Genomic DNA, 27,690 nt, shown 5'->3' on the forward strand with positions numbered 1-27,690 from the left:
CTCCAGTCTCATGGGCGTCCTGAATCGTGTCCTTGGCGGTGCCCACGTGAGGGGGTCCGAACTCGGTGAATCCTCCATCTCGGCATCTACTCCGGCCGCTGACGTACCTGAAACGATGATCCATGAAGCGGGGTAAGAGGTTATGGCAGCCTTCCCCCACACAGGATCGTCGGTAGAGACGGGACCTGCTGGCACCAGACCCTCGTCTCCCAAACACACTCCCCTCCCTCCCTCAGGCCCCCCACCTGCCTGAACCAACACTACATCCCCACCAACAGGCATCACGGACTCCTGGGGAAGAGCAATGGGCCGCTTCCCCGCAACAGACTTACCTCGTCCCCTACTCTGGGTAGGGGAAGGCGGCAGAGCAGCTCTCTCCGAAGAGGCATCGGGCGAAGCAAGAGGCGAGGCAATGCTTGGCTTCTTCGGCGACCTCTTGGTAGCCTTCTTCTCTTTGGTGCCATAGCGCACCCACTGGACTTCATTCCAGGATTCACACTCTAGACACGTGGCTGCAGGTGAACAAACACTGCCCCTACACGACTAACACAAGGAGTGGGGGTCGACTTCCGGCTTGGACAGAAAAGTCCCACAAGATTTACCGGCCATAGGCCCGGGGCAACGACGGGGATGCTCCATAACGAACAGTACAGCACCACAAGACACAGGAACACAAGAGGGAAAGGGTAGGATAAGGTAAGGTATGAACACAAGAGGACCACGTGGGACACAAAGGGTAGCACTGGGTTAGGAGAGCGCGGCGAGATGTTATCACGACGCGACCAGAAAACTTACTGGAGGTCGAGACCTGAGCGAACACGCTCTCTAACCCCGGGTCGCCTCATGGCGTGTATCACTCCGCCAGAGGATCCCCCGCATAGAAAACGGAGTTAGGGTAAACTACACAAAATTCTGGTCGGTTGGGAGGAGATCCCAGATACTCCTAAGAAAGTAGTTCCAGGTAAGTACTCCGTGTTGGAACAAATATTTTTTAAACTTCTTAATAGATTATTGAATGACAAGTTGGCTCAGACTCCAAAAACACATAAAAGTCACTAAACTAAATTTTTTTGCAAATTTTCCTTTTCTCCATGAAGATTTCCTTAAGAGAAAGTTTACAGAAATTATCCAACAACACTTCCCAGCTGTGGAAGTTCAACTCATCCCTAAGAACCCTCTCACTATTGGCTCGCTTTTCCACTTCAAAGATTGATTGAATCCTTATATGTCCTCTGGTGTTGTATATAAATATAATTGCCCAAAGTGTAACTCTGGGACCTACGTAGGATCTACCAAGAGGTTGTTAAAGGTCAGAATTGATTCCCATAGAGGTGTTAGCTATCGAACTGGTTGCAGAATATCCAACCCTGAACATTCTAATATTCGGATTCATGCTAAAATTTACAAACAAAATATTGATAACAAAGATTTTACCATCATTGTTCAAGTGTCAAATAACCATGACTTACCGCTTCTAGAATCCATATTGATCAAACGACTAGTTCCGTCGTTAAATACCCAAGCTTCTTCTATTCAGTTATATTTGTCATAGTTTTCTGTGGTTTGTTTTCCAACTCTTGTTGGCATACAGTTTCTCACTACGCTTTTGCGAGGTTGGTTCCACTACTTTGTCTGATGTATATATATTTCTTTTTTTCTTTTATTTTCTTTAAATTTTCATTTAAAATTTTAACTGATTTTTATAGTTTTGAATGAATTTGTAAAATATTTTACCTGTTTCTTAATTCTTTTGTATATGTTTTATTTGTAGCTCTGGACAATGTGATTAAGAATCACGAAACGTTGGGGATAAAAAAGGACATTTTGAACTACTCTTTCTCTATCCATACTATGAAATTTGTGTTCATTACTGGCTGTTGCTGCCTTCACCGAAGATATATATATATATATATATATATATATATATATATATATATATATATATATATACACACACACACAGAGAGAGAGAGAGAGAGAGAGAGAGAGAGAGAGAGAGAGAGAGAGAGAGAGAGAGAGAGAGAGAGAGAGAGAGAGAGCACATTAAGGATGGTTTCTCTCAAATGAATTCAGTAACTTCTACCTGTTCAGATAATTAGCATCCTCATTATCATAATGATAAGTGTAAAATTTTCCATTACAGTATTACATCTCACTAGGATGACAATGATACAAAATTAATTGATCAGATATCTTTTACAGATTCTTATCACATTAAAAACAAAACAAAATACCTTCTCTTCCTTTGCAGTCATTTCTTCAAGTGGTGTGAAAGATTTGGCACTTTTGGGAGAAAAAACTGGATCATCAGAAATTTCTGGAGGAGTCAATTCTGCCCCAACACCTGGTTCTCGTGGTAAACGACACCTACGCTGCTCATGAATCTCTTCTGAAATCTATGAAAACAATATTTTTATAATATCAACCCTTTGAGTGCCATTGGAGGTATTGTACATTCTAATCATTCTACTTCCTTAAGTGCCATTACATCCAGTTACCACCACTTATCTTTTAATAATTACTGTATACACATGAATATTTGGCAAAATCATATATCATATGATAAACAAGTTGCAAAGTCCTATCTCTAATAGTTATTGTGCCAAGATGAGTTAGGTAAAACCTAAAAAATGTGCCTGGCAGTGGAATTCCATATTTTCAGCGAGGGGCTTTGTTAAACGGTGGACATTTCTGAAACTTCTCAACATTAACATTTAAAAAATTATGAATTTGGAAGTCATTTGTATTTTCCTTAGTTTACAAACCGTAGTCTTTCATATAAGAGAATGATAACTGCAAGGCTGTAATTCGGCATTTAAAACTTTATAACGAGGTGCAAGTAGTTCGCCGGTGGTTCTGGTTGGTTAAAGAGAAACCCCTCTCGAACCCTGTTTTTTCACTTAGCAGTCACTTTGATTGCAGCCTGGACTTTCTAAGGGGTTGGTGATGGCAATAATGTACAAGTAAAGGACTCGGGTTTATAAAGTTAGAAAAAATACGAATCACAGTACTTCCACATTCGTCATTTGATCTCGCACAAATACAAACCTTCATCCTTTTCATAGGAGACTCATTCTTGGGCAGGAGGAAGTCCTCAATCCAAATACCTGGAAAACTAATACCAGGTTTCCTAAGCTTAGACCTTGTATGTCTGTGAATTTTAGGCTTCTTACACCTCGTGCACCAGCTGGAAAGGTAAGTTTTGCGATGCTGTATCCAAGAAAGAGGAAGACTGAAAGGAAAGGAAAGGAGTGTCGTTCTTTCCTTAACCCCAGCCTCATACTAACCTCTGCCCTCAATCCAATGCTAATGGTCCTGTGAGTAGACCCGAAGAAGCTATACCACCATGAAGCTACTACAGGCCTAGGAAAAAACGTCTCATGACCCGAAGGTTGAATACCACAGATGATGGGCAGCAAACATTGCCAGATGTTTCCACACCCCTGCCTGTAGTATCTGCCTCAGAGAGAGATTCTTCTTAAATGTCATGGTGGTACTTACCCTCCTGACATTGTGTGCTCTAATAAGAGCTCTTCCTGGAGAGAAAAGTGAGTGGCAATCACATCCAGACAATGACCTCTCTTAGCTATAAAGAAACTGCTTCTGGTCACCTATTTCTTTACCCTTCCCATGCTGACAAAAGGTGTTGCAAGTGTGTTTGGACTGCGTGCCTGTTTTTGAGGTATCGCTGCAGCGCCTTCATATGACACACATGCAACACATCAGGATCATAGGTCACCTCTCTAAGGATCATGATCTGAAAAATAAAACCTGGGATCAGGAATTGACATATCTTGTGTTTGGCACAAATTTAGGGAAGGAGAGACCTCCCCCCATCTGTTTGGATTGGGAGACCTAATAGAAGAGACCATGCTGCTCGTTAATCCGTTTGGCCGAGACTGAGGTAAGCACAAAGATCGTTTAGGGGTGCAGTTTCTACCGGAGGCTAGAATCAACGGCTTATCAGGTGCCACCATTGAAGAACAATGTACTTTGACAATATTCCCATCTGGTGGTCTCATTTCTAATGGAGGATGGCCCTGCTCAAAACTTTGTATGAGCATAAAAGCTCCACCGCAGAGAAATAACTTTCAGCATAAAGATCTCGCTTAAGGCTGAGGAACAGCCTTTCACTGCTGACAATGAGCAAAGATTTTCTTTCCAGATGTAAACTAAAATTTAGCTATTGCACTTAACCCTCTGCTATAGTATTTTACCACTATCGCGCATACTTAAAAGCTGCCAAAATACGCTATCTCGCTCTAAATGACTGCTATAGCATATCCTGGTTGGTCGAGAAATTCAAATAGCACAGGCTCCATCAGTGAGCAAATTCACTTTGTTGATTAGTCGAGATATGAGTAATTCACTCAGCGATTTGGCAAGACATCATAAGTGATCCAAGTGCTAATTGGCCAAAGTCACAGGAGTGGCCGCCATATTGTCATGACATCACAGGCTATCTGAGCACTGATTGGCCAAAGCAATATGACAAATTTGGAAACTATTCATATTTTTCCTAGCAATACAAACCTGGAGCTCTTTACTATGGAGTATTCATTTCGGCGAAGCTGAAATCAGCCAATATGCTTTTTGTGTGGGTATAACTACCCACTGCTAGTTAGTGGGGTAGGCTAGACCCCCCCCCCCCAACACTAGTAACTAACTGTCACTTTTGTAATTGTAGCAGGACTTCCAGGGAGTTATGTGCTGACAGGTACAGTATGTGTAAATAGCTCCAGGTTTGTATTGCTAGGAAAAATACATTGTTTCCAAATTTGTCATTTGTCCGGCACTAAAATACAAACCTTCCGCTCTTTATTATGGAGACAACTTTAGGTGGGTGGAAGTCCGTGAACCAACTGACTGGTAACTGTCCCGGGATAACCCCTTGCACAGGATGACCTTGAGGGATCCTGCACCAGGTTATCATCATAGGATAACGGCCTGGACAATCATTGCTGGAAAAAAAGAACATTGTGTGTAAACAAATTAGTACACATTTGGGCTGTGCCCTTTACTAAGTCACAATTTTTCCCGACTCCCCCCTGACAGGAGGACCGGGTCATAAATACCGTATATACACATATCAGGTTGTCCAAAGACCGTAATACATGTCTGCAGAGAGAGACGAGGTCAGCTGTGCAGAATCCCTTGGATGATGCGCCCCAATAGAGGGGAAGATGAAATAGGAAGTGGCCAGTCACTCATACATTCACCCTAGACTTAGTTGCAAGTGATGTCCACCCTCGGACCTCTGCTATTTCTCCCTCAAGGCCTTTAGATCACGTTTTGAGCAGACAACTCAGGACCTATTGAAAATATGTTTAGGTTCCTGTGGGTTATGTCTTGTAGGTAGTGGGCAGTGAACGTTGTTTGACGTTCCCACTTACCCTCTTGTAGTACCTGCCAGACTGAAAAATTCTTAGCGAATGCCAGGGAAGTACTTACTCTCCTGACATTGTGTGCATGGGGGTGTTTGCTCAACAGCGAGCAGTCTAAAGCCAATACTCTTTCTATTACCCACCGGATCCATAAGGAGATAGAATTTTTCGTGATTCTCCTCATAGTTTTCCCAGTACTAACGAAGAGCTTATTGATATTGGGACGAGCTCTTCTCAATTCTCCTAAGATATAACCTCAGTGCCCTTACGGAGCATAGTAACAGTTGATCAGGATTGTCTGTTACATAACGGAGACACTCATACGAAAGACCATGTAGCACGCCGATTCTCTTTGCAGAGGGCAGGGCTAGAAAAAAAAGCCATCTTTAAGGTCAAGTCATTGTCTAAGGCTTGACGAAGAGGCTCATAAGGGCCTCCTTTTAATGAACGGGAGACCTAAACAATGTTCCGAGGAGGTGGTCTAACTTCCGACTGAGGGCAGGAATGCTCAAAATTCCGTTCGAGTGACAATTTCATTGAGGAGAAGTGTTAACTCTATTCAGTTCAAAGACAAAGCTCAAAGCTGAGCAAAAGCCTTTCATAGGCGACCCCGAATAGTTTTTTCCGCCCAGAGGTAAAGTAGAAACTGTGCTACTGTTGGTATCGAGGCACTGAGTGGAGAGATAACCCCATCCACGACACCAACCACAAAAGACGGAACACTTCACTTTGTACACTGTAGACTACGACTTCCGGAGGTATCTTGCCATGTGCTTAGCAACAGTTTCTCTGCGAGGAGTTGCTGGATAACCTCGAGATGTGAAGACGTAGAGAAGGTATTGCTTGATGGAATATCTTTCGGTACCTCTGTGAGCAGATGCAGAAGGTCGGGAAACTATTCTCCATGATGCCACAGCGGAGCTATGAGATTCTTGGTAGATCTTGTGATCCCCTCACCTTGTTCAATAGCCTCCTTACTAGACAGAAGGGCGAACCCATAGATGTCCATTCTGTCCCATGGGTGTTGGAAAAGGTCCTGCCAGAACACTTGTGGGTCCGGTACTGGTGAGCAATACGGCGTTAGTTTCCGGTTGAAAAACGTCGTGAACAGGTCGATTGTCAGAGAACCTCACAAAGTCAAGACTTTATTGGCTATTTGTTGATTCAAAGGCCATTCAGAGCCAACTGAGTCTTGCTCAGATTGTCCTCCAGCATGTTTTTGCCCGGGATGAAGCAGGCTGTTAAGGCTACCGAATTTTCTTCCACCCATATGAGGATTTTCACAGCTAGGCCATAGGTGCTGTGAAGTTATAACCTTGTAAATTATGTGGGACACTACTGTAATGTTGTCACTTATCAGTGCTATGTAATGCCTCTGAAAGGAACTCATGGAAGCCCTTGAGGACCAGGTAGGATGCTTTCATTTCCAGGAGGTTTATGTGGCACCACCTTTCGGATTCGGACCAAAGCCCGGATGCCGTCAGGTGTAATAGATGAGCCACCACCCTTCCTTCGATGTGCCTGTGAAGAGTAACAAATCCAGGGGAGGAGAGAGAAGATCTACTAATTTGAGGAGGTTGGTGTCTAACACCAACCAACTCGGGTCTCTCTTCTGCTCGGGTTCCACTAGTACTAGGGTACTCGGTGGGTCTCTCTGCTGAGACCAGAATGTCTTCAGCTGCCACTGTACAGACCGAATACGGAGAGTGTCATGGGGCGTATCCCGAATTATAATTGTATCTGGAACTTGGTTGGAAAACATGGATAAACGCTCGCAATAGATACCTCCTCCTTCATGTGAATAGCAAAAACGTTTGTATTTCTTAGTTTCTAACATTAAAACTGGCATATGTTTTGAATGTTCCCTTCCTGGAAAACAGATTCTCTTATGTGAAGTTATTGGAGTCTAAATATTTAGAAAAAAAAATAAGACATTCGATCGGAAAGTTAAGAAGAATCTGCCCCGGATGAAGGCAGAGTCAACTTGTGGGTAGACTACCTATGTCTGGTTACTAGAAGGTAGAAGGGTAGCCTAATACATATCCTGATTTCCTGTAAGGAATGTGGCCATCAAACTAATGATTTATTACAACGGAGTTATAATTGTAAGATGATTTATAGTCCTTGTCAGCAGAAAGATCACTTGTTCGCATGCACATACCTGAGTGTGATTGTGCATGAGGAACTTCTTTGACTCCAGGTAAATGTTTGAAAAAGAGTCTAAGCCCGCTTGCATGAATGATATATGTGCGACGAATCACATTATTGCCCAAGGAATTTAATCGTCGACTAGCTGTAGCATTCTTGAAATGCGAGTACAAAAAAAGCAAAACATACAGCTAGAGTAGCCATCATACCCATATTGGTTTGCCTGCCCACCTTGTGAGCGGAGCTTGCTAAAATTCATAAACATAATAATAGGCTGACAACGTTTGTCTGGCCGGGTTCCTAATGTTCATAAACATTTTGAGAAGCTGACAACGTTTGTTTGGCCACCTTAAGGGCGGGGCTTGCTATAATTCGTAAACATAAGCAGAACCTAATACAGTACTGTTCCCTTTAGACTTGAGGCTAAGAAAATAATTTTGTATGGGTATGTCTCACATCTCGTTGTGCAAGTGCTCGGAAGAGCTATTGATTCCCCAAGGAAACAGCCCGAGGAAATAGCCCCGAAGGATTGTGCTCCAATTATTATTATTATTATTATTAAATGCTAAGCTACAACCCTAGTTGGAAAAGCAGGATGCTATAAGCCCAGGGGCCCCAACAGGGAAAATAGCTCAGTGAGGAAAGGAAACATGGAAAAATAAAATATCTTAAGAATAGTAACATTTAAATAAATATTTCCTATATAAACAATAAAAACTTCAACAAAACAAGAGAAAGAGAAACTAGATACAACAGTGTGCCTGAGTGTACCCTCAAGCAAGAGAACTCTATCCCAAGACAGTGGAAGGCCATGGTACAGAGGCTATAGCACTACCCAAGACTAGAGAACAATGGTTTGATTTTGGAGTGTCCTTCTCCTAGAAGAGCTGCTTACCATAGCTAAAGTGTCTCTTCTACCCTTACCAAGAGGAAAGTAGCCACTGAACAATTACATTGCCGTAGTTAACCCCTGGGGTGAAGAAGAATTGTTTAGTAATCTCAGTGTTGTCAGGTGTATGAGGACAGAGGAGAATCTGTAAAGAATAGGCCAGACTATTCGGTGGCTGTGTAGGCAAAGGGAAAGAACCGTAACCAGAGAGAAGGATCCAATATGGTACTGTCTGGGCAGTCAAAGGACCCCCTAACTCTCTAGCGGTAGTATCTCAACGGGCGGCTGGTGCCCTGGCCAACCTACTACATATAAGAATGAAATTCGTCATCTAATGAGAACTCGATGTGCCCAGAGGCACAATGGCTGCATGTGGCATATTCAAGTAATCGTTAGTAAACCATATTTGTGGCAATAACCCTGAGGTTTTGTCTAGGTGAGAACGCATGCACCAGCGAAAGACTTTGTTTCAGCCTTTTTATAGAGTTTTAACAAACACCTGTCGTTCTTTAAACCTCAGGGAGGAGAGTTTCCCATGAAGAAGTGTTGTCTTGCAGCAAAGGTTTGTTGGCCCAGAACGCTAAGAACACAAACAATAAGCAGGTTCGTATTGGCTCTCCAGTGAAGAAGCAATCGCTGCTGAGAATCAACGAATGCTGGCTGGAAAGCACTTGCAATCGTCAGCGAGAATCAACGAATGCCGGCTGGAAAGCACTTGCAATCGTCAGCGAGAATCAACGGATGTCGGTGAGGAGATCACTGAATCTTACCTTTACAGCTAGACCCAGTGAGTGTGCACTACTAAAGTAGCGCTCACTTGTGGTAACAGTAAGCTGAAGTTCCGCTAGCTACCAAAGTAGAGGGCACTAGAGAAAACAGCAAAATGAAGCTCAGTGCGCTACAGGAATAGAGCACGCTAGCGCTGGTTAGTATGGTTTCGTCAACCTGCCATAGGTACTAAGAACACAACATGGGTTGCTCGCAGAACTTTGTCAGGCATAAGAGCTCGCCCACCCACCCACCTTGCTAGAACTCAGTGGGTGGGTGCGCAACACTGCTCATAACTTCTCTGCGAAACCAAACTCCTTCCTGATCCTACCCCCCCAAACGGGGGCGGTGAGTAGCCTTCTGTCATCCCCTCAGAAGGGAATGATAAAGAGGTTGAAGCCATGAGGCGCAGGTCATGAAGAACTTGGCTTCACAGAGCTCCATGAGCTATGTTGTGCCCAAAGGTATGATGTGACAATAACCTCTTTGAGTTAAGGCCTAGAGAATCTTCGATGGGAGAGGAGGCGGCCAACAGTTGTCAGCATCTGCGACAAAGATTCCAGAGAGAAGATGCAGCAAGACTTGTTTCATGCCCTGAGGGTACGGTGGCAATGAATAGGAACAGCAAACAATCACCCAACTCCTCTGTCGACCAGCTCCGAAGAACAAGGGAGGGGCATGGACGAATCCAATTTCCGCCGGAGGAATCCGCCCAAAGGGGGAAACCACACAGATGAAGGCATCTCTCCAGCAGACAGGAGAGGTGATCAACCTCTGTTGCTGCTGTCTGCAATTCTCCCTGCAAGCAAGGAGATTGCTGGGCAGTGGCTGGTGGAGGAACTCTCCCTCAGAGGGGAAAGTTGCTCAACACCTGGTGGAGGTTAACTTTCCCTCAAAAGGGAAAATTATCCAACACCTGGAGGCAAACCTCTGGGCAGCCCTCTCTGCATTCCGTCAAAAAGCTAAGCTCAAGTTGAAGGGCAAAAGCGAATATTGCCTGTGAAATGTAGCCGAAGTTCGTTTCTGGGTTTAGCCCTGAAAGGGTTACCCAACAAGTCACTCCGGGGAATTCTAGTAGGTGGTAGGTTGACCAGGGCACCAGCCACCCATTGAGATACTACCGCTAGAGAGTTATTGGGTCCTTAACTGGCCAGACAGTACTTTATTGGATCCTTCTCTCTGGTTACGGTTCACTTTCCCCTTGCCTACACGTTCTCCGAATAGTCTGGCCTATTCTTTACAGATTCTATGTCTTCATACACCTAACAACACTGAGACTACAAAACAATTCTTCTTCACCCACGGGTTTAACTACTGCACTGTAATTGTTCAGTGGCCACTTTCCTTTTGCGAAGGGTAGAAGAGACTCTCTAGCTTTGGTAAGCAGCTCTTCTAGGAGGACGACACTCCAAAATCAAACCATTGTTCTCTGGCCTTAGGTAGTGCCATAGCCTCTGTACCATGCTCTTCCACTGTCTTGGGTTAGAGTTCTCTTGCTCGAGGGTACAGTCGGGCAAACTATACCATCTCATTTTTCTTCTGTTTTATTTTTTTTAATTTTTATAGTTTATGTAGGAAATATTTATTTTATTGTCCCTGTTCTTGAAATATTTTATTTTTCCTTGTTTCCTTTCCTCACTGGGCTATTTTCCCTGTTGGGCCCCTGGGCTTATAGCATTCTGCTTTTCCAACTAGGGTTGTAGCTTAGCAAGTAATAATAATAATAACAATAATAATAATAATAAAAACTACTCGAGCCCGCCCGCCAAAGCAGAACGAACATCAGGGCAAGCAGAAGCTGAGGCCAATGACTTCTTGCTACCTTGTCTTGCATGGGGGAACACGTGAGCCGCAAGGAAGGCAGCTCTGAAAGGAAAAGGACTTTTTATTAAGCTTTAGGCCAGTTGCTTTTATTAATCGTAAACTGGTTTAAAGATTTGGTGGAAGTGAAAACACTATGTCTTTACTCTAACGAGCCAAATTAAAAAGTGACGGTTAGTCGCTACTACTGGTGGAAGCAGGGGGGGGGGGGGGCTAGCCTACCCCACTAACTAACTAATGGAGGGTAGTTATACCCTGACAAAAAGTTCATCAGCTGGTTTCAGCTTCGACAAAATAAATACTCCATAGTAAATAGCGGAAGATTTGTATTTTTGCGTCAGAACAAACCACCCTTTCCTTGCCACAAGTTTTGACATTCAGTGCGTGTTCTCTGTGTACGCCAGCGATAGCCCTGATAATTTTTTGAGCTATTACAATACATAATGGTCAGTTTCCCTCCCTAACTCAACAAAATAAACTGTAAATGAAGACGAGAAAACACACGATATTCTGTTTGGAATTGATGAAAGCTAAGACCAAAACAGGAGAAAACAAAAAGGAAATCTAATGGGGACTTATGAATGTGCAAATCACATAATTAAATGTAAATACCAAATTTAGAAGATAAAGTTACGAAGTGTCGGGAAACCAAGAATAGTTTTGTTACAACAAGACATAAATAATTTCCTAAGCTTTATAATCAAGCACCAGATCTGAAAAAAAAAATATTTGGAATTAATTTCTATTTTTCATAGCATACAAACCTGGAGCTATTTATAAGGGTATTACTTTTCGGCGAAGCTGAAAGACAAGCCAAGACAATTTTAGTGTGGGATAACTACCCCAATTCGCTAGTTAGCGTTTGGGGGTGAGGTAGACCGGCTACCCCGCTCACTCACACCAGTCGGCTGAGTAACCACTTTTGCTTTCTGGTAGGACTCATGGGGGGACAGGGTGGCAAGACAATTTGTATAAATAGCTCCAGGTTTGTATGCTAGGAAAAATACAAATTATCTCCAAATATGTTATGGGAGGTTGGGCTGTGGCACCTTAGCAGTACCAGCTGAACTCGGTTGAGTCCCTGGTTAGGTTGGAGGAACGTAGAGAGTAGAGGTCCCCCCTTTTTTTTTTTTTTGTTTCATTGTTGATGTCGGCTACCCCCAAAATTGGGGGAAGTGCCTTTGGTATAGTGTATGTATGTATGTACAGTGATCCCTCGCTACTTCGCAGTTCGACCATCGCGGATTCACCACTTCGCGGATTTTTTTCATAACGCATGTATATACATATATCGCGGATTTTCCGGAAATTTCAAAAATACCGCGATGTGACCGATGGTGCGAGATTGGAGAAAGTAAGGAAAATTTAATCATAATTGATTTTCAATATAAATGAAACTTTGAGGAGCAACAAAGATATCATTTGTTAGAGAGATACAGAGAGGTAAGGAATGGGAGGTAGTGAAAAGTAGCCCCAAGAGAGAGAGAGAGAGAGAGAGAGGGAGTGTTGTTTTAAATGTAATAAACAAAAAGATTTGATAGGTTATAACACATTGGTACTTATGTAATATCAACTGTATACTGTACTGTAGACGATTTGAATAAGTTAAGAAATGGTATAAACGATACTTTGTTAGTGTATTCGTACACTCTCAAGAGCGGCAGCTAGACGTCAGCTGATCTAATCACAGCCAAAAGTAAAAGAAAAAGAAGTAAAAAATACTCGATTTTTAAAACACACCCGAAATTTAAAAACAAAAGTACACGCTTTCTTAATGTGCAATTAACTATTTAAAGAGTAGCAATTTTCTAGAATAAAATGATGTTTCCCCAAAAATAGTGTTTTGCTGATGAAATCGGATGCCGTATTTTTAGCTACGATTGAAATGGATGTAGACTCGGCATAACATTTTCGTTTCGTATTTAATTGACACTAAGAAAACTAATTTTAGTTTCTTCATCTATATGTAAGTATTGTATAACATGAGAGAGAGAGAGAGAGAGAGAGAGAGAGAGAGAGAGAGAGAGAGAGAGAGAGAGAGAGAGAGAGAGAGAGAGAGAGAGAGAGAGAGAGAGAGAGAGAGAGAGAGAGTGTGTGTGTGTGTTGTTTTAAATGTAATAAACAAAAAAATTTGATAGGTTATAACACATTGGTGCTTATGTAATATCAACTGTATAGACGATTTGAATAAGTTAAGAAATGGTATAAACGATACTTTTTTAGTGTATTCGTACACTCTCAAGAGCGGCAGCTAGACGTCAGCTGATCTAATCACAGCCAAAAGTAAAAGAAAAAGAAGTAAAAAATACTCGATTTTTAAAACACACCCGAAATTTAAAAACAAAAGTACACGCTTTCTTAATGTGCAATTAACTATTTAAAGAGTAGCAATTTTCTAGAATAAAATGATGTTTCCCCAAAAATAGTGTTTTGCTGATGAAATCGGATGCCGTATTTTTAGCTACGATTGAAATGGATGTAGACTCGGCATAACATTTTCGTTTCGTATTTAATTGACACTAAGAAAACTAATTTTAGTTTCTTCATCTATATGTAAGTATTGTATAACATGAGAGAGAGAGAGAGAGAAAGAGAGAGAGAGAGAGAGAGAGAGAGAGAGAGAGAGAGAGAGAGAGAGAGAGAGAGAGAGAGTGTGTGTGTGTGTTGTTTTAAATGTAATAAACAAAAAAATTTGATAGGTTATAACACATTGGTGCTTATGTAATATCAACTGTATAGACGGTTTGAATAAGTTAAGAAATGGTATAAACGATACTTTGTTAGTGTATTCGTACGATCTCAAGAGCGGCAGCTAGACGTCAGTTGATCTAATCACAGCCAAAAGTAAAAAAAAAAAGAAGTCAACAATACTCAATTTTTAAAACACCCCCGAAATTTAAAAACAAAAGTACACGCTTCCTAATGTGCAATTAACTATTTAAGAGTAGCAATTTTCTAGAATAAAATGATGATTCCCAAAAAATAGTGGTTTGCTAATGAAATCGGATGCCGTATTTTTAGCTACGATTGAAAGATATAAAATCGGCATAATTTTTTCGTTTCGTATTTAATTGACACTAAGAAAACTAATTTTAGTTTCTTTATCTTTATGTAAGTATTGTATAACACGAAGAGAAAGAGAGAGAGAGAGAGAGAGAGAGAGAGAGAGAGAGAGAGAGAGAGAGAGAGAGAGAGAGAGAATGAATCAGCTGTTGTAATCGAATGCCGTGTTTTTGTTTCGTGAGAATTTCATCGCCACAACTATAACAACAAAATACTGTACTGAACTTTACAGTATTATACAACTACTGTAATATGATAAAGTAAAATATTTGTAATAAATTGTTTTCCTGCTTTGCTACGTATGTATGATTCTATATAGATACGGTAAATAATATTTGTAATAACATATTTCCTAAAAGCTTTTACTGTAATATCATTATTTATCACTTTCATCATGCGCGTTAAATGCCTTCGTTTGTTTACTGAGCGTGGTTGTTTACTGAGCGTACTTTATGACGCCGTCGTTTCAGGCAGCGTCATAAAGAAAAAATTTCATTTGGAAGTCCTAAGAAAAATTAAGTAAAATGTTATTTTCATTAGTAAAATAAATTTTTGAATATACTTACCCGATGATCATGTAGCTGTCAACTCTGTTGCCCGACAGAAATCTACGGTCGGGATACGCCAGCGATCGCTATACAGGTGGGGGTGTACACAACAGCGCCATCTGTGAGCAGGTACTCAAGTACTTCTTGTCAACAAGAACTCAATTTTCTCCTCGGTCCACTGGTTCTCTATGGGGAGGAAGGGAGGGTCCTTAAATTCATGATCATCGGGTAAGTATATTCAAAAATTTATTTTACTAATGAAAATAACATTTTTCAATATTAATCTTACCCGATGATCATGTAGCTGATTCACACCCAGGGTGGTGGGTGGAGACCAGCATACATGTTAACAAAGAAGCTAAGTATCCCGTATCTTATTTTAGCCGTTATTCAAAATAACAAACATAAAATAAATAAGTACCTGGTAAGGAAGTCGACTTGAACCATTACTCTGCCTTTTTAAGTACGTCTTCCTTACTGAGCCTAGCGATCCTCTTAGGATGCTGAGCGACTCCTAGGTGCTGAAGTATTAAGGGCTGCAACCCATACTAAAGGACCTCATCACAACCTCTAATCTAGGCGCTTCTCAAGAAAGAATTTGACCACCCGCCAAATCAACCAGGATGCGGAAGGCTTCTTAGCCTTCCGGACAACCCAGAAATATTTCAAGAGAAAGATTAAAAAGGTTCTGGAATTAGGGAATTGTAGTGGTGGAGCCCCCACCACTACTGCACTCGTTGCTACGAATGGTCCCAGAGTGTAGCAGTTCTCGTAAAGAGACTGGACATTCTAAAGATAAAAGACGCGAACACTGATTAGCTTTTCCAAAAGGTTGCGTCGAAAATATTTTGCAGAGATCTATTTTATTAAAAGGTCACGGAAGTTGTGATAGCTCTAACTTCGTGTGTCCTTACCTTCAGCCAAGCTTGGTCTTCCTCATTCAGAAGGGAATGAGCTTCTCGTATTAACAGTCTGAAAATAATAGGATAAAGAATTCTCTGACATAGGCAAAGATGAATTCTTAACTGAACACCATAAAGCTTCAGACGGGCCTCATAAAGGTTTTTAAAATACAGTGAACCCTCGTTTATCGCGGTAGATAGGTTCCAGTCGCGGCCGCGATAGGTGAAAATCCGCGAAGTAGTGACACCATATTTACCTATTTATTCAACATGTATATTCAGACTTTTAAAACCTTCCCTTGTACGTAGTTCTGTTAACAAACTACCCTTTAATGTACAGAACACTTAATGCATGTACTACAGTACCCTAAACTAAAACAGGCACAAATATTAAAGGTGATTTTATATCATGCATTTCCTAAACACGCTAAAAAGCACAATAAGAAATGGCAACCAATGTTTTGTTTACATTTATCTCTGATCATAATGAAGAAACAAACTGGAGGTAGAACTTTGCTTATTACCCAGACATATTTCCCATACTTTTCCCTTAGAACTACATCACATCTTCCTACTTTAGATATATATATATATATATATATACATATATATATATATATATATATATATATATATATATATATATATATATATATATGTGTGTGTGTGTGTGTATATATATATTTATATGTATACACATATACATACCTACATATATACATAAATACATGCATACATATATATATATATATATATTACTGTATATATATGGGTTATGGAAAAAATCCGCGAAGTGGTGAATCCGCGATGGTCGAACCGCGAAGTAGCGAGGGTTCACTGTAGAACTTAAGAGCTCTACAGGACATAATACTCTTTCTAGTTCCTTTCCAACCATATCGATAAGTTTGGAATAACGAACGATATTGGTCAAGGCCGAGAAGGCAGCTCGTGTTTGGCTAGAAAACCAAGATGTAGAACATGTAGCCGTTTCGGATGAAAATCCGATGTTCTTGCTGAAGGCATGAATCTCACTGACTCTTTTAGCTGGTAAAGCATATCAGGAAAAGAGTCTTAAAGGTGAGATCTTTCAGGGAGGCTGATTGAAGTGGTTCGAACCTGTCTAACATAAGGAATCTTAGAACCACGTCTAAATTCCAACCAGGTGTAACCAAACGACGCTCCTTCGTGGTCTCAAAAGACTTAAGGAGGTCCTGTAGATCTTTATTGTTAAAAAGATCTAAGCCTCTGTGACGGAAGACTGATGCCAACATGCTTCTGTAACCCTTGAAAGTGGGAGCTGAAAGAGATCGCTCTTTTCTCAGATAAGAGGAAGTCAGCTATTTGAGTTACAGAGGTACTGGTCGAGGATACGGATACTGACTTGCACCAGTTTAGGAAGATTCCCCACTTCGATTGGTAGACTCTAAGGGTGGATGTTCTCCTTGCTCTAACAATCGCTCTGGTTGCCTCCTTCGAAAAAACCTCTAGTTCTCGAGAGTCTTTCGATACTCTGAAGGCAGTGAGACGAAGAGCGTGGAGGCCTTGGAGTACCTTCTTACGCGTGGCAGACGTAGCAGGTCCACCCTTAGGGGAAGAGTTCTGGGAACGTCTACTAGCCATCGAAGTACCTCGGTAAGTTATTCTCTCGCGGGCCAGAGGGAAGCAACTAGTGTCAACTTTGTCCCAACGTGAGAGGCGAACTTCTGCAGTACCTTGTTGACAAACTAGAACGGAGGGAATGCATATAGATCTAGATGAGACTAATCTAGTAGAAAGGCATCTAAAAGAACCACTGCTGGGTCTGTTAAGAGCCTCTTGGACATCGAGGTTGCGAAGAGATCTATGGTTGGATGGCCCCAGGTGACCCAAAGTCTCTTGCATACATCTCTGAGGAGGGTCCAATATGTTGGAATTATTGTCCCTTCCTACTGAGACGAACTGCTAAGACATTCAAGTTGCCTTGGAAGAAATTTGTTACTAGTGAAAAGTCTAGACCTGTTGAACAGGAGAGGAGGTCACTAGCGAACTCGCACCATGTCAGAGAGTAGGTCCCTCCTTGCTAGGAGATGAACATCAAAGCAGGGAGTTGTCCGTGTTGACCTCCATTACTTTGTCTTGAAGGAGAGACCTGAAGCTTTCCAGGTCAGACTTACTGCCAGAAGCTTCTTGCAGTTAAAATGCATTGTCCTTTGACGCGAGTTCCATAATCCCGAGCATTCCCTACCGCCTAAGGTCGCACCCCAGCCTACGTCCGATGCGTCTGAGAAGAGAACGTGGTTGGGAGTCTGAACAGTCAGGGGAAGACCCTATAAAAGGTTGATAAAGTCCTTTCCTCAGGTTAGACCAGACTTATCTTCCGGAAACCGGGATCGAGACCGCTTCTAGCGTCTTGTCCTTTTCCAGTGAAGAGCTAGATGAAACCGAAGAGGACGGAGGTGTAGTCTTCCAAGTGACACCAAATGCACCACGGATGACAGTGTCCTAACCAGACTCATCCACAGCCTGACAGGGCCGTATTCCTTCTTCAGCATCTTCTGGATGGATAGCAGGGCTGGGGATTGATCTTCTTGTTCAGCCATGTCCTCATCAGAGGGTTCCTCATCCGAAACTGATGAGGAAACGGCAACGGAGTGGGCAACGTCTGACTCGCTGAATCCGGTCGCACTGGTGGATGCGTGACGGAGCCGGACACAAGATCATGGTACTGCTGCACAGTCTGTGAACTGTCAACCATGGGGAAGCGAGGAAGTACAGCGACAACCCGAAACTGTCTAGACTGTCTGGGTAGTACAGACAACCCCTTATCGGGTTGCTGAGGTTGCCGCACTGCGTCACAACAAGTCACCTCTGCTGGTTGTTGAACGTCTTCCCAGTGACACACTGAACGTCCACAACCACCTCCGAGAGTAGCATAACATCAACGTGCGACTGGCAACCCACACTGGGTCGCACCGGTGGAGGAACCATCTCAACTGGCGGACGTGAGTAGGATACCTCAGCGTCAACAGGGCGTACAACCAACCGGTAGGAAGGTCGTTGGCAAGAAGGGTCTTCTCCGTAAAAAATCCTCTATCAAGGACTAAGCTTGGACTGCATGTCTTGCAACAAAGCCCAAGGTCTATGGGAGCAGGTGTGGCAACAGACGGGGTTAGCGACTGAAGCGGAACCATTACCCTCCCTGGAAGCATGTTATGCTTAAATAAAAGTCCATAGGAGGCTAAGCAGCTTAAGGCTCCTCTCCAAATGACAGAGTCCTCAAGGGAATATCAGAAGGAGGGAGAACAGCACTTTCTCATCTACAGGAACCATATCCGAGAAAAGCTAGGTTCTCTCAGTGAGGGTTTCACTGGTGCAAAAGCAGCAGACCAGAAGGCAACGTTATGAAACTGCTTGACAGTCTGTGAACTGTCAAAAACTGAACTGTCAACCACAACAGGAGCGTGAGGACATACAGCACTGGTGTATAAGTAGCAGACCAGAAGGCAACGTCATGTAACTGTATGACAGTTTGAGTTGGCAACAACCAAAGTTGTGTGGGGAAGCCTCAACTCCTGACTGACTAGTTTGCTGCTGGCGAGTGGCGGTAACCACAGTGTGTTGCGGAGGCTGACACACCGTGTCAAAACACGGCAGCTTGTGGTAGCTCACGCACGGCAACGGAGTGCTCTGTGTGTGGGAGTTGTGGGAGCTGGCAACAACAAAAGCAGAGTGCTGGTGCGTGGGAGGGGCTGCGGTGGGTTGAGGAGCATGCGGTATGGTATGCGGAGCATGCTGTAAGGTATGCGGAGCATGCTGTAAGGTATGCGGCTCATGCTGCATGGTATGCGGAGCATGCTGTAAGGTATGCAGAGCATGCTGCATGGTATGCGGAGCATGCTGTAAGGTATGCAGAGCATGCTGCATGGACTGCGGAGAATGCCGCATAGTGCTGGAACCCGGCAGCTCTACAGAACCTTCCCACTGCTGATGCGGTAGCTCACGCATGTTAGCAGATGGTGCAGCAAGAACATGCGTCTGGCAGGGTGGACTGCGCATCGGTGGTGGAGCTCTCACAGGTGGAGGGTGGGAGCAGGCAGCCGCAGTATCTGCTGAGCGCACAACCTCGGCGGGTTGTAGGTTAACAGGTGCATTGTCAACCTTCCAGCATGATACTCCTGCAGAAGGAGCAAGCAGAGACTGTATAGTCTGCAGCATGGACCACTAGGGTCTATGAAAGACAACAACAAACGGAGCTACTGTCCGTTGTGACTGAGGGTCTAAAACAGCTGGTGCGGCAACAGACGGAGTTACTGCCTGTTGCGGTACCACCTTGCCTCTCTTGGGAGGTGTGCAGTTGTCGTACTGCAGCGAGTCCGAACTGACCCAGTGGCTACACCTAGGCCGTTGGACTTGCGCGGAAGGGACCGATTTGCACTTAAAAGCTGCAAGATTTGGTCCATGGTTTCTGCGAGAAACCTCTTCCGCAGACGAGGAATAAATGGGCTCTCTCGTCTTTGTGTGGGTGGGGTGATCACGTCGGCAACGTGTGTAGATACACCCGAAACCACAGAGGGAAACGTCTGTTCGTCGATCAAGGCCTGTGGAACCCATAAGTCCTTCGACATTACTTCTCCCCTGGGCTTGGGAGCTTGTAAGAGGTATCGGACTAGGTGAACAACTGGCACGAACAGACGAACCCTCGAACGCAACACTGTAACACTTTGCGCATATCACTTTATCACTTTTGATTTTCTGTTTGCACTTATTTCACTGAACTCGAAACTTTAAGTGGTTTGTACCTGAAACACGCAACCCTATCCTTCATTAAAAGGTAGTAATTGCGAAAACAGTATTACAATGTAACAGAAAAACATAATTAAAGATAAAGAATTCAGTGGCTGGAAAAGAGACTAAACACTAGATCAAATAAACTACGTTTAAAATCTCTCACCGCATAAAGCCTGGGAACAAGAATAAAACTCTAGAAACGTTTTACCTTCTTCCCCTATAGCGACTAGGGAGAAGAGCAAAAAACGAGAACAACGTTACCCGCTTGAACGAAACGTTTATCCTCCTCTCTCTCCCTCCGTCTCTATCTCTCTCTCTCTCTCTCTTGACTTAGAACCTGAGAGATGAGCCCAATTATATATATCGTTAAAACATATTATTTGTTAAAGGAAAAAAACTGAAAGGTTTCCCAAATAAAAAGTTCCTTTATTAGAATTAAAACCATTTAAGCTAAGAAAGAATGAACGAAACGCTAGAATCGGTTTACTCTTACTGCAACGTGAAACCGTGAAATACTCTCTCTCTATCGTAACGATAGAGCGCAAGTTGAACGTTCTGAACGTCAACAACTGCGGAGACTAAACAAAACGTTAGTTCAACTTTGAAAACAGTACGAGACTATCAAAGAAATTCTTTCAAAAACATTAAAATTAAAATAGCATAAATTCTTAACAGGAAAAACGATATGACGGGCTCAATGTTAATTAACTTCGGTTCCAAGTAAGGACCGCCTACTATTAGGAAAGGTCGCATATAAACAAACATAAAAATTAATTTTTATAAGTTTATAATAAATGGAAAGTTAATCGAAGAGGCCTATAAAAGGCGGAGAGATATAAAATAAATCTATAACTTTGTTAAGCAAAATTACCAAAAACCTAAACACTTCCGTCTAAGGGAAGGGTGGGTCATAAAAAGTGAAAGAGAGTCTATACTCTCTTCGACACCAACACTTCCGTCTAAGGGAAGGGTCGGCCATTTAAAAGTGAAAGAGAGTCCATACTCTCTTCGTCACCATAATTAAATCAAATTAATTCCAAAAGCTTGCTAAGCTAATGATAAAGCTTCCTGAATAGCGAAGGCTAAACTCTAGAGCAAATACATCACCAAATCGTGAACAATAACTCCAGAATCAACAGCGTATCCAAGTAGGTCTAGCCGGTGGCACGACAGAGGAAAAATTGAGTTCTTGTTGACAAGAAGTACTTGAGTACCTGCTCACAGATGGCGCTGTTGTGTACACCCCCACCTGTATAGCGATCGTTGGCGTATCCCGACCGTAGATTTCTGTCGGGCAACAGAGTTGACAGCTACATGATCATCGGGTAAGATTAATATTGAAAAACATTGGTAATAACAAAATCAACATACTGTATAATCAATATAATCAATGCAAAAACTAACCTATACACAGATGTGTACACTAAATGCGTTTGTTTCTTCATTATGATCAGAGATAAACGTAAACAAAACATTGGTTGCCATTTTTTATCGTGCTTTTTGGCGTGTTTAGGAAACGCATGATATAAAATCGCCTTTAATATTTGTGCCTGTTTTAGTTTAGGGTACTGTAGTACATGCATTGTAGTACATGCATTAAGTGTTCTGTACATTAAAGGGTAGTTTGTTAACAGTACTACGTACAAGGGAAGGTTTTAAAAGTCTGAATATACATGTTAAATAAATACGTAAATATGGTGTCACTACTTCGCGGATTTTCACCTATCGCGGTCGGGTCTGGAACCTATCTACCGCGATAAACGAGGGCTCACTGTATCTCCAAATTTTTTATTTATTATGGCATGAATACAAACCCTTCACTATTCATATGAGTGACTTGCTCTTGAGAGGGAGAGAGTCCTACCAAATGGCCTTGGCTATGACCCAGGGTTCTCTCTATTTCAATCTGAGATCGAAGTAGCAGGAACCCTACCCTCGCTAAAATCAAATGTCCATACAAAGTAACGCACTGATAGCGGCCTGCAGAAGCTTGTGCGAGACTAGTGGCTTGTCTTACGTAGGAACTCGAGTACTGTACAAGCCTAGAGTTCTAAGACTTAGCCAATACCCTCCTTCAAGATGTATTGGGTACGTAACAAAGTACAGTATTATGTAAAATACTCGGGATGCACAAGGGAAATGTCTTACCTGCAGGGATGTGAGGTCAGCTATGCTGAGGTCTTGCAGTGCTGTTTTCCCTAGGAGAGGAAGAGGTTGAAAGGAAGAAAGGAGCCACACATTCTTTCTCATTCACCCCAGACTAACCCTGGTAACCTCAGCCCTCAACCCTCTACTACAGTACAGTCCCAAATTATGAGATTCCCCAATTATGCAGTCGATAGCTTTTAAAAATAAAAGTTTCTGTATCTGCGAGTCACGGACCGCGAAGTGTAGTAAATCTATCATTTTCTTTATTGGTTTGGGGGCGAGGCTTCCCCGATGTCTGAGAAGTTGGGGGAAATGTGAGAAAGATTTCCAGTTCAAACATTTTAGGACTAGTCTTGGATGAAAAAAGTCAGAGTTTGCCCATCTGTTGTGTGAACTTGTCGGTAGGCTAGCCTAAGTGTCCAACACCTAGAATATTCCATATTTGTACTAATTAATTTCTATACTTTGTAGTTATGGTGGAAAATCCTTATTCAATAAACTTTAAATTAAAAACCATCAAAATCAGCAGTGCCATTTGAAATATTGAAAAGTTCCCAAAAAAATCATCATAACAGCATCGTCACGGAATCATCTTCGTTGCTTTCGTACGCACTACTACCGCTGCCAACCAGGAATAGTGCGTTGTGCTCCGTTCCGTCTAAATTGTTTGAAATGCTTTTGTATAGTTTTCAGAAATCCAAAATGAAATTAAATAAAGATTATTTTATATCATGCTACTGCTAAACATGCCACTAGAACCAAAGCCATTACTTTGTTTAGTACGTTCCATCCCCGATCATAACGAACTCGCTAACCAATTTTAACATCTGTGTCTATAGGTTAACTTTTGTGGGGAAAGATATCTTACCAAGTATTGGTTATGTAATAATAATGTTATAATTTATGTTGTTTTATTTATCCTTAAAAATTCAAAATAAATGAAATAAGAGCGATTTTGTATCGTGTTTTTCCTAAAAAAACAGCACCTTAAAACGAAAACGTTTTGTTCAAGTTTCATCGCCGATCATAAACGCACTTACTCCTGCAAGTGAATATCTAAGAGCTTTTACTAAAGATGTTATTCTAAATAAAGATTATAAATATGTGGTAAAATATTTACAATTAAAGTGTAGTAGCATTAAGAAATGTTGGGGTTCGCCCTTTACATAAGAATGTGCTGTACTGTATATTGGCTTAGACAGAACGTAGGAAAAAATCAATTAGGGAAAAATCGGTATTCGAAATCCTCTTAATCGGCACCATCAATCCGACTTTGTTTTCATTCTCAGTCGCTAGCTAGTTATCGCATTATCAAGATCTGCTACGCATATTCCGATAATTCGCATCATGTCTGCACTGACCCTGAAGCCAAAAAGGAAGACTTATACCCTTGAGACGAAAAAGCTTGTCGTCAGGTTGAAGGCAGAAGGAAAGAACAACTGTGCTATTGGCTGTCAGCTGAATATGAATGAGTCTACAGTGAGATGCATTTTGAAGAACAAAGAGCAAATTTTGAAAATGTGCGACTCCTTCGGATCATCCAGCTTAGACTCAAGGAGTTATGCATCCAAGAGTAGCAAGAACAAAGAGCAAATTTTGAAAATGTGCGACTCCTTCGGATCATCCAGCTTAGACTCAAGGAGTTATGCATCCAAGAGTAGCAAAGAGCTTATCAAGATGAAGCAGTTTCTTGTTTTATGGATAAACAGGAAGGAGAGCGTAGGTGTCGGCCTCGACAAGAAAACTATCATTGACCAAGCGAATAGTTCCTACAGTCTGATATGCAAGAAACACGTGTTACCATGTGGCTTTAAGGCATCAACCAGCTGGCTTTATAGGTTTTTAGAGAGGATGAGTATACATAATCTTAACATTACGGGCGAAAGGAACTCTGCAAATGAAGTTGCAGCCAAGGAATTCCCTACCATCCTGAAAGAATAATAGAAGATGGAAGATACCACCCGAATACCCCTCTAACAACATGGATGAAGCAGGCCTCCAGTACAAAAGAATGCCAAAAACCACCTTTTTAGCCAAAAATGTTAAGCAGGCTAGAGGGAGGAAAACAGACAAATCTCGATCCCCTGTCCTGTTTTGTGTAAATAGCACCGGCACACACAAGATGAAGCCCCTTGTCGTGCACACAGCCAAACACCCTCGATGCAGCAACCATCTTTACAATATGAAAGATGCACCCGTGTACTGGAGGTCCTCCAAAAAGGCATGGATAAATTCGACGATTTCTCAAGATTGGCTCCTCAACTGCTTTGTTCCTGAAGCCCGTCAGAAGTACCTTCAGGATGGCCATGAATTTAAAGTCATCTTGACTCTGGACAACTGACCTGCAAACCCTTCGTTTATGGATGGCTTACACCCAACCGTTTGTGTCGTCTTTCTTCCTCCTAAAACAACTTCCCTTCTACAACCCTTAGATCAGGTGAGTTCTTATTATTGCATAGGAGAGAGAGTACTGTCAGGATCCGCTCTACTAATAAAGTAGGTGAGCTTCGCCCTCAGTTGTTTTAGGGATAAATTTGATCCAGAGGTTTCTCCTTTAAAGAGCTGTCCTCCCCAGAAGTCTAAAGTTCTACGAAGATAGACCTTTAGACACTCTACCGGACATAGAGAGACATCTTCCTTCAGAGGGCAGATTCTCCAGGGACCCCACCTTTTGGTGGGTAGCTCATTCTTAGCGAGAAAGGATGGATCAGGGAAGAGATTCAGTTCTCCTGTTTCTGAGAACTGAATGTGGCCCTCATCCCTAGAGAGGGCCACTATTTCACTAACTCTAGCCCCTGAGGCTATAGCGAACAGAAAAATAACCTTTTGGGTTAGATCCTTAAGCGAACAATCTTCATTGTTCAAGGATGAGGCATAATGTAGGACCTTGTCCAAAGACCAAGAGATGGGCTTTGGAGGTGCAACAGGCCTAAGCCGCGCACACGCCTTCGGGATCTTATTAAAGATCTCGTTTGCCAAGTCTACTTGAAAGGCATATAGAAGAGGTCTAGTCAAGGCTGACTTGCACGTAGTTATCATGTTGGCCGCCAAACCCTGGTTATGATGATGGATAAAGAAGGACATGCAGAAGTTCATTGAAATCTCTCTCGGTCCTTTTGCTTTTACGAAAGCAACCCACATTTTCCATGATGACTCATATTGTCTTCTAGTTGACTTAGACTTGTATTCCTCTAAGAATTCTATATTGCCTTTTGAGATCCCAAATCTTTTCTTAACCGCTAGGGCAAGAAAATCATGCAATGAAGGGTTTGGGCTCTCTATAATAAATTGAAGGCAACTAATCTCTGAACCTTCTGGAGTTGTCCCGCCTGGAAGGATCTCAGCATGTTGAGGACTCTCAGCAGGTAATGAGATGACACAAGATGTTTATCATTTAAATTAGAGGATCCTCGTATGGGGCTACATATCAAGGTAGTTCCTTGACAGCGCTCGTAATGAAGAGGTCGGATTGCAGTTCGGGGACTTGTTCCCATCTGGGAGAGAATTGGTCTGCGTCCGTGGACCATTCTAACTCTATCGGCCTGAGTAGAGCATCCACTATCACATTGCGGATTGGTTGTATGTGAACTGCTGACAGGTGCCATCCCTTTAGGTAAGGGATGGCTAACTACACTTAAACTGTATGAGACGTTTCCTAGCATCGTCGATTGCAGCGTCTCGTTATCGCTTCGGAGTCCCAGATCAGCTGTAGACGATCTGATCTGCTTGGAGAGAGTTTCCCTACTCATGACTGGACCAACATGGTCTTGGGATTTTCGGGCTTTGACCTTTGTTAGGGAAGCGATTAAGGAAGGACTGCTATCGGTCTTTTTAGGCCTCTTCGAGCGTTAGATGCTTGTTTTTTCCAGGTTCCCAGCGCATCTTGCCGCCGTGCTCTTAGCACAGGGCCTACCTTTATTGCGAACTGGAGAGAGAACAGGGTTCCTCCCAGTTCTCGTTTTGGGAATCTGAAATTTATCTTTCATCCACGATGTTCCAGGGACCGGATCATTTCTTCGGATGTTCATAGACCAGCCACCTTGGGTGCTGCCCACCCCAGCCTCTTGTCCAGGAACAATGTTGCCTGAACCTTTCTTAGGCTTAAATATTGCATGACTGTGTGTGCCAATTTCATGAAGGCAGCTAGGACTCGGTCTAGTCTGACGAGTATCTTCCCTAGGAAATGCGTTACTTTGTGTAACCTGAATCTTAGATAGGAGGGGAAAGGGTGATTGACTGGAAGGTGCCGATAGACGACTTTCAGGTCTGGTAAGACTATAGGCACCCTTTTCTGCAGCGGGGTCCTTATGTTCAGGAGGATAAACCTCCTGGACTCGTTGTTTCATTTGGACTTGAGTGGCGATAAGTCCTGAATGACAATTTTCTTGAGTCCTTCTCGTAAACACACAACGGCCTTCCCTGGAATTCGGTGGACTAAAGTTTCCTTACCACCTGTATGCTCTAGAGCTCTCAGGTAAACTCCTCCAGGAGGCTTTTGGATAATCGGAGGAGTAGAGGAAATGGTGGTAGAAATATCTCCACCTCTCAACTTAGTCCCATCTTGATTAGGCCATGGACCCAAGGATCGAAGGTCCAGCGATCCTAAAGAAATCTCCCTCCTACTAGAAGCATTCCTATGCTTCGACTGATCAGTAGGAATCTTTTTTTGACCATCTGTCTGTGATGTTTCGGTCACAACAACTGTGGATCGTTGTTGAACCGCTCGAAATGGATGTCCAGACCTCTCCATCTTCCTTTTAGGTTGGGGACCCACAACCTTAGAAGATTCTCTTTTTGAAAGGATGCCCCACTTTTGGAGAAGTCCTACTTTCTCCGTGGAGGCGTTCTTAATCGCTTCCTTGACTACCTCGTCAGGAAAGAGGTCTTTACCCCAGATGTTGGAAGATATTAGCTTTCTTGTATCGTGTTTTGCTGTTGCGTTAGCTAACACAAACTCCCTACATGATCTTCTAGCCTTTATAAAGGCATAAAGGTCTTTTACCAAAGTAGCCATATGAATTTTGGCTAAAACCTTAAGCATGTCTGGGGTATCTTGATGAGCCGAACAGAACTCTATGTAGTTCTGTAGAGATAAGGAGGCTGCAAGTCTCTCCTTTGTTTCTTGTTCGCCCTGTAAGAGAAACTCAGATAATTTTGGAAGATTTTCCTTAAATTGTCGACTGGCGATATCCGCCTCAAGTCTTCCTACTGAAAAGGTGAAATGGGCCTCCTTCCAGTTCTTCTCCTGTCTG

At 42.6% G+C, this 27,690-nt stretch overlaps 1 protein-coding gene across 1 annotated transcript in view; it reads right to left on the reverse strand.

Annotated features, from left to right (window-relative positions):
• LOC137627243 (SH3 domain-binding protein 5-like) overlaps positions 1–27,690 on the reverse strand; it is a 244,119-nt gene that overhangs the window by 56,450 nt on the left and 159,979 nt on the right. The window contains exon 5 of the mRNA XM_068358324.1: positions 2,235–2,396. Within this exon, the coding sequence (XP_068214425.1) occupies positions 2,235–2,396 (162 nt within the window). The remainder of the gene's footprint in view (positions 1–2,234; positions 2,397–27,690) is intronic.

Source organism: Palaemon carinicauda, chromosome 35, assembly GCF_036898095.1.
Source record: "Palaemon carinicauda isolate YSFRI2023 chromosome 35, ASM3689809v2, whole genome shotgun sequence".
In the NCBI taxonomy this organism is placed as follows: Eukaryota; Metazoa; Arthropoda; class Malacostraca; order Decapoda; family Palaemonidae; genus Palaemon; species Palaemon carinicauda.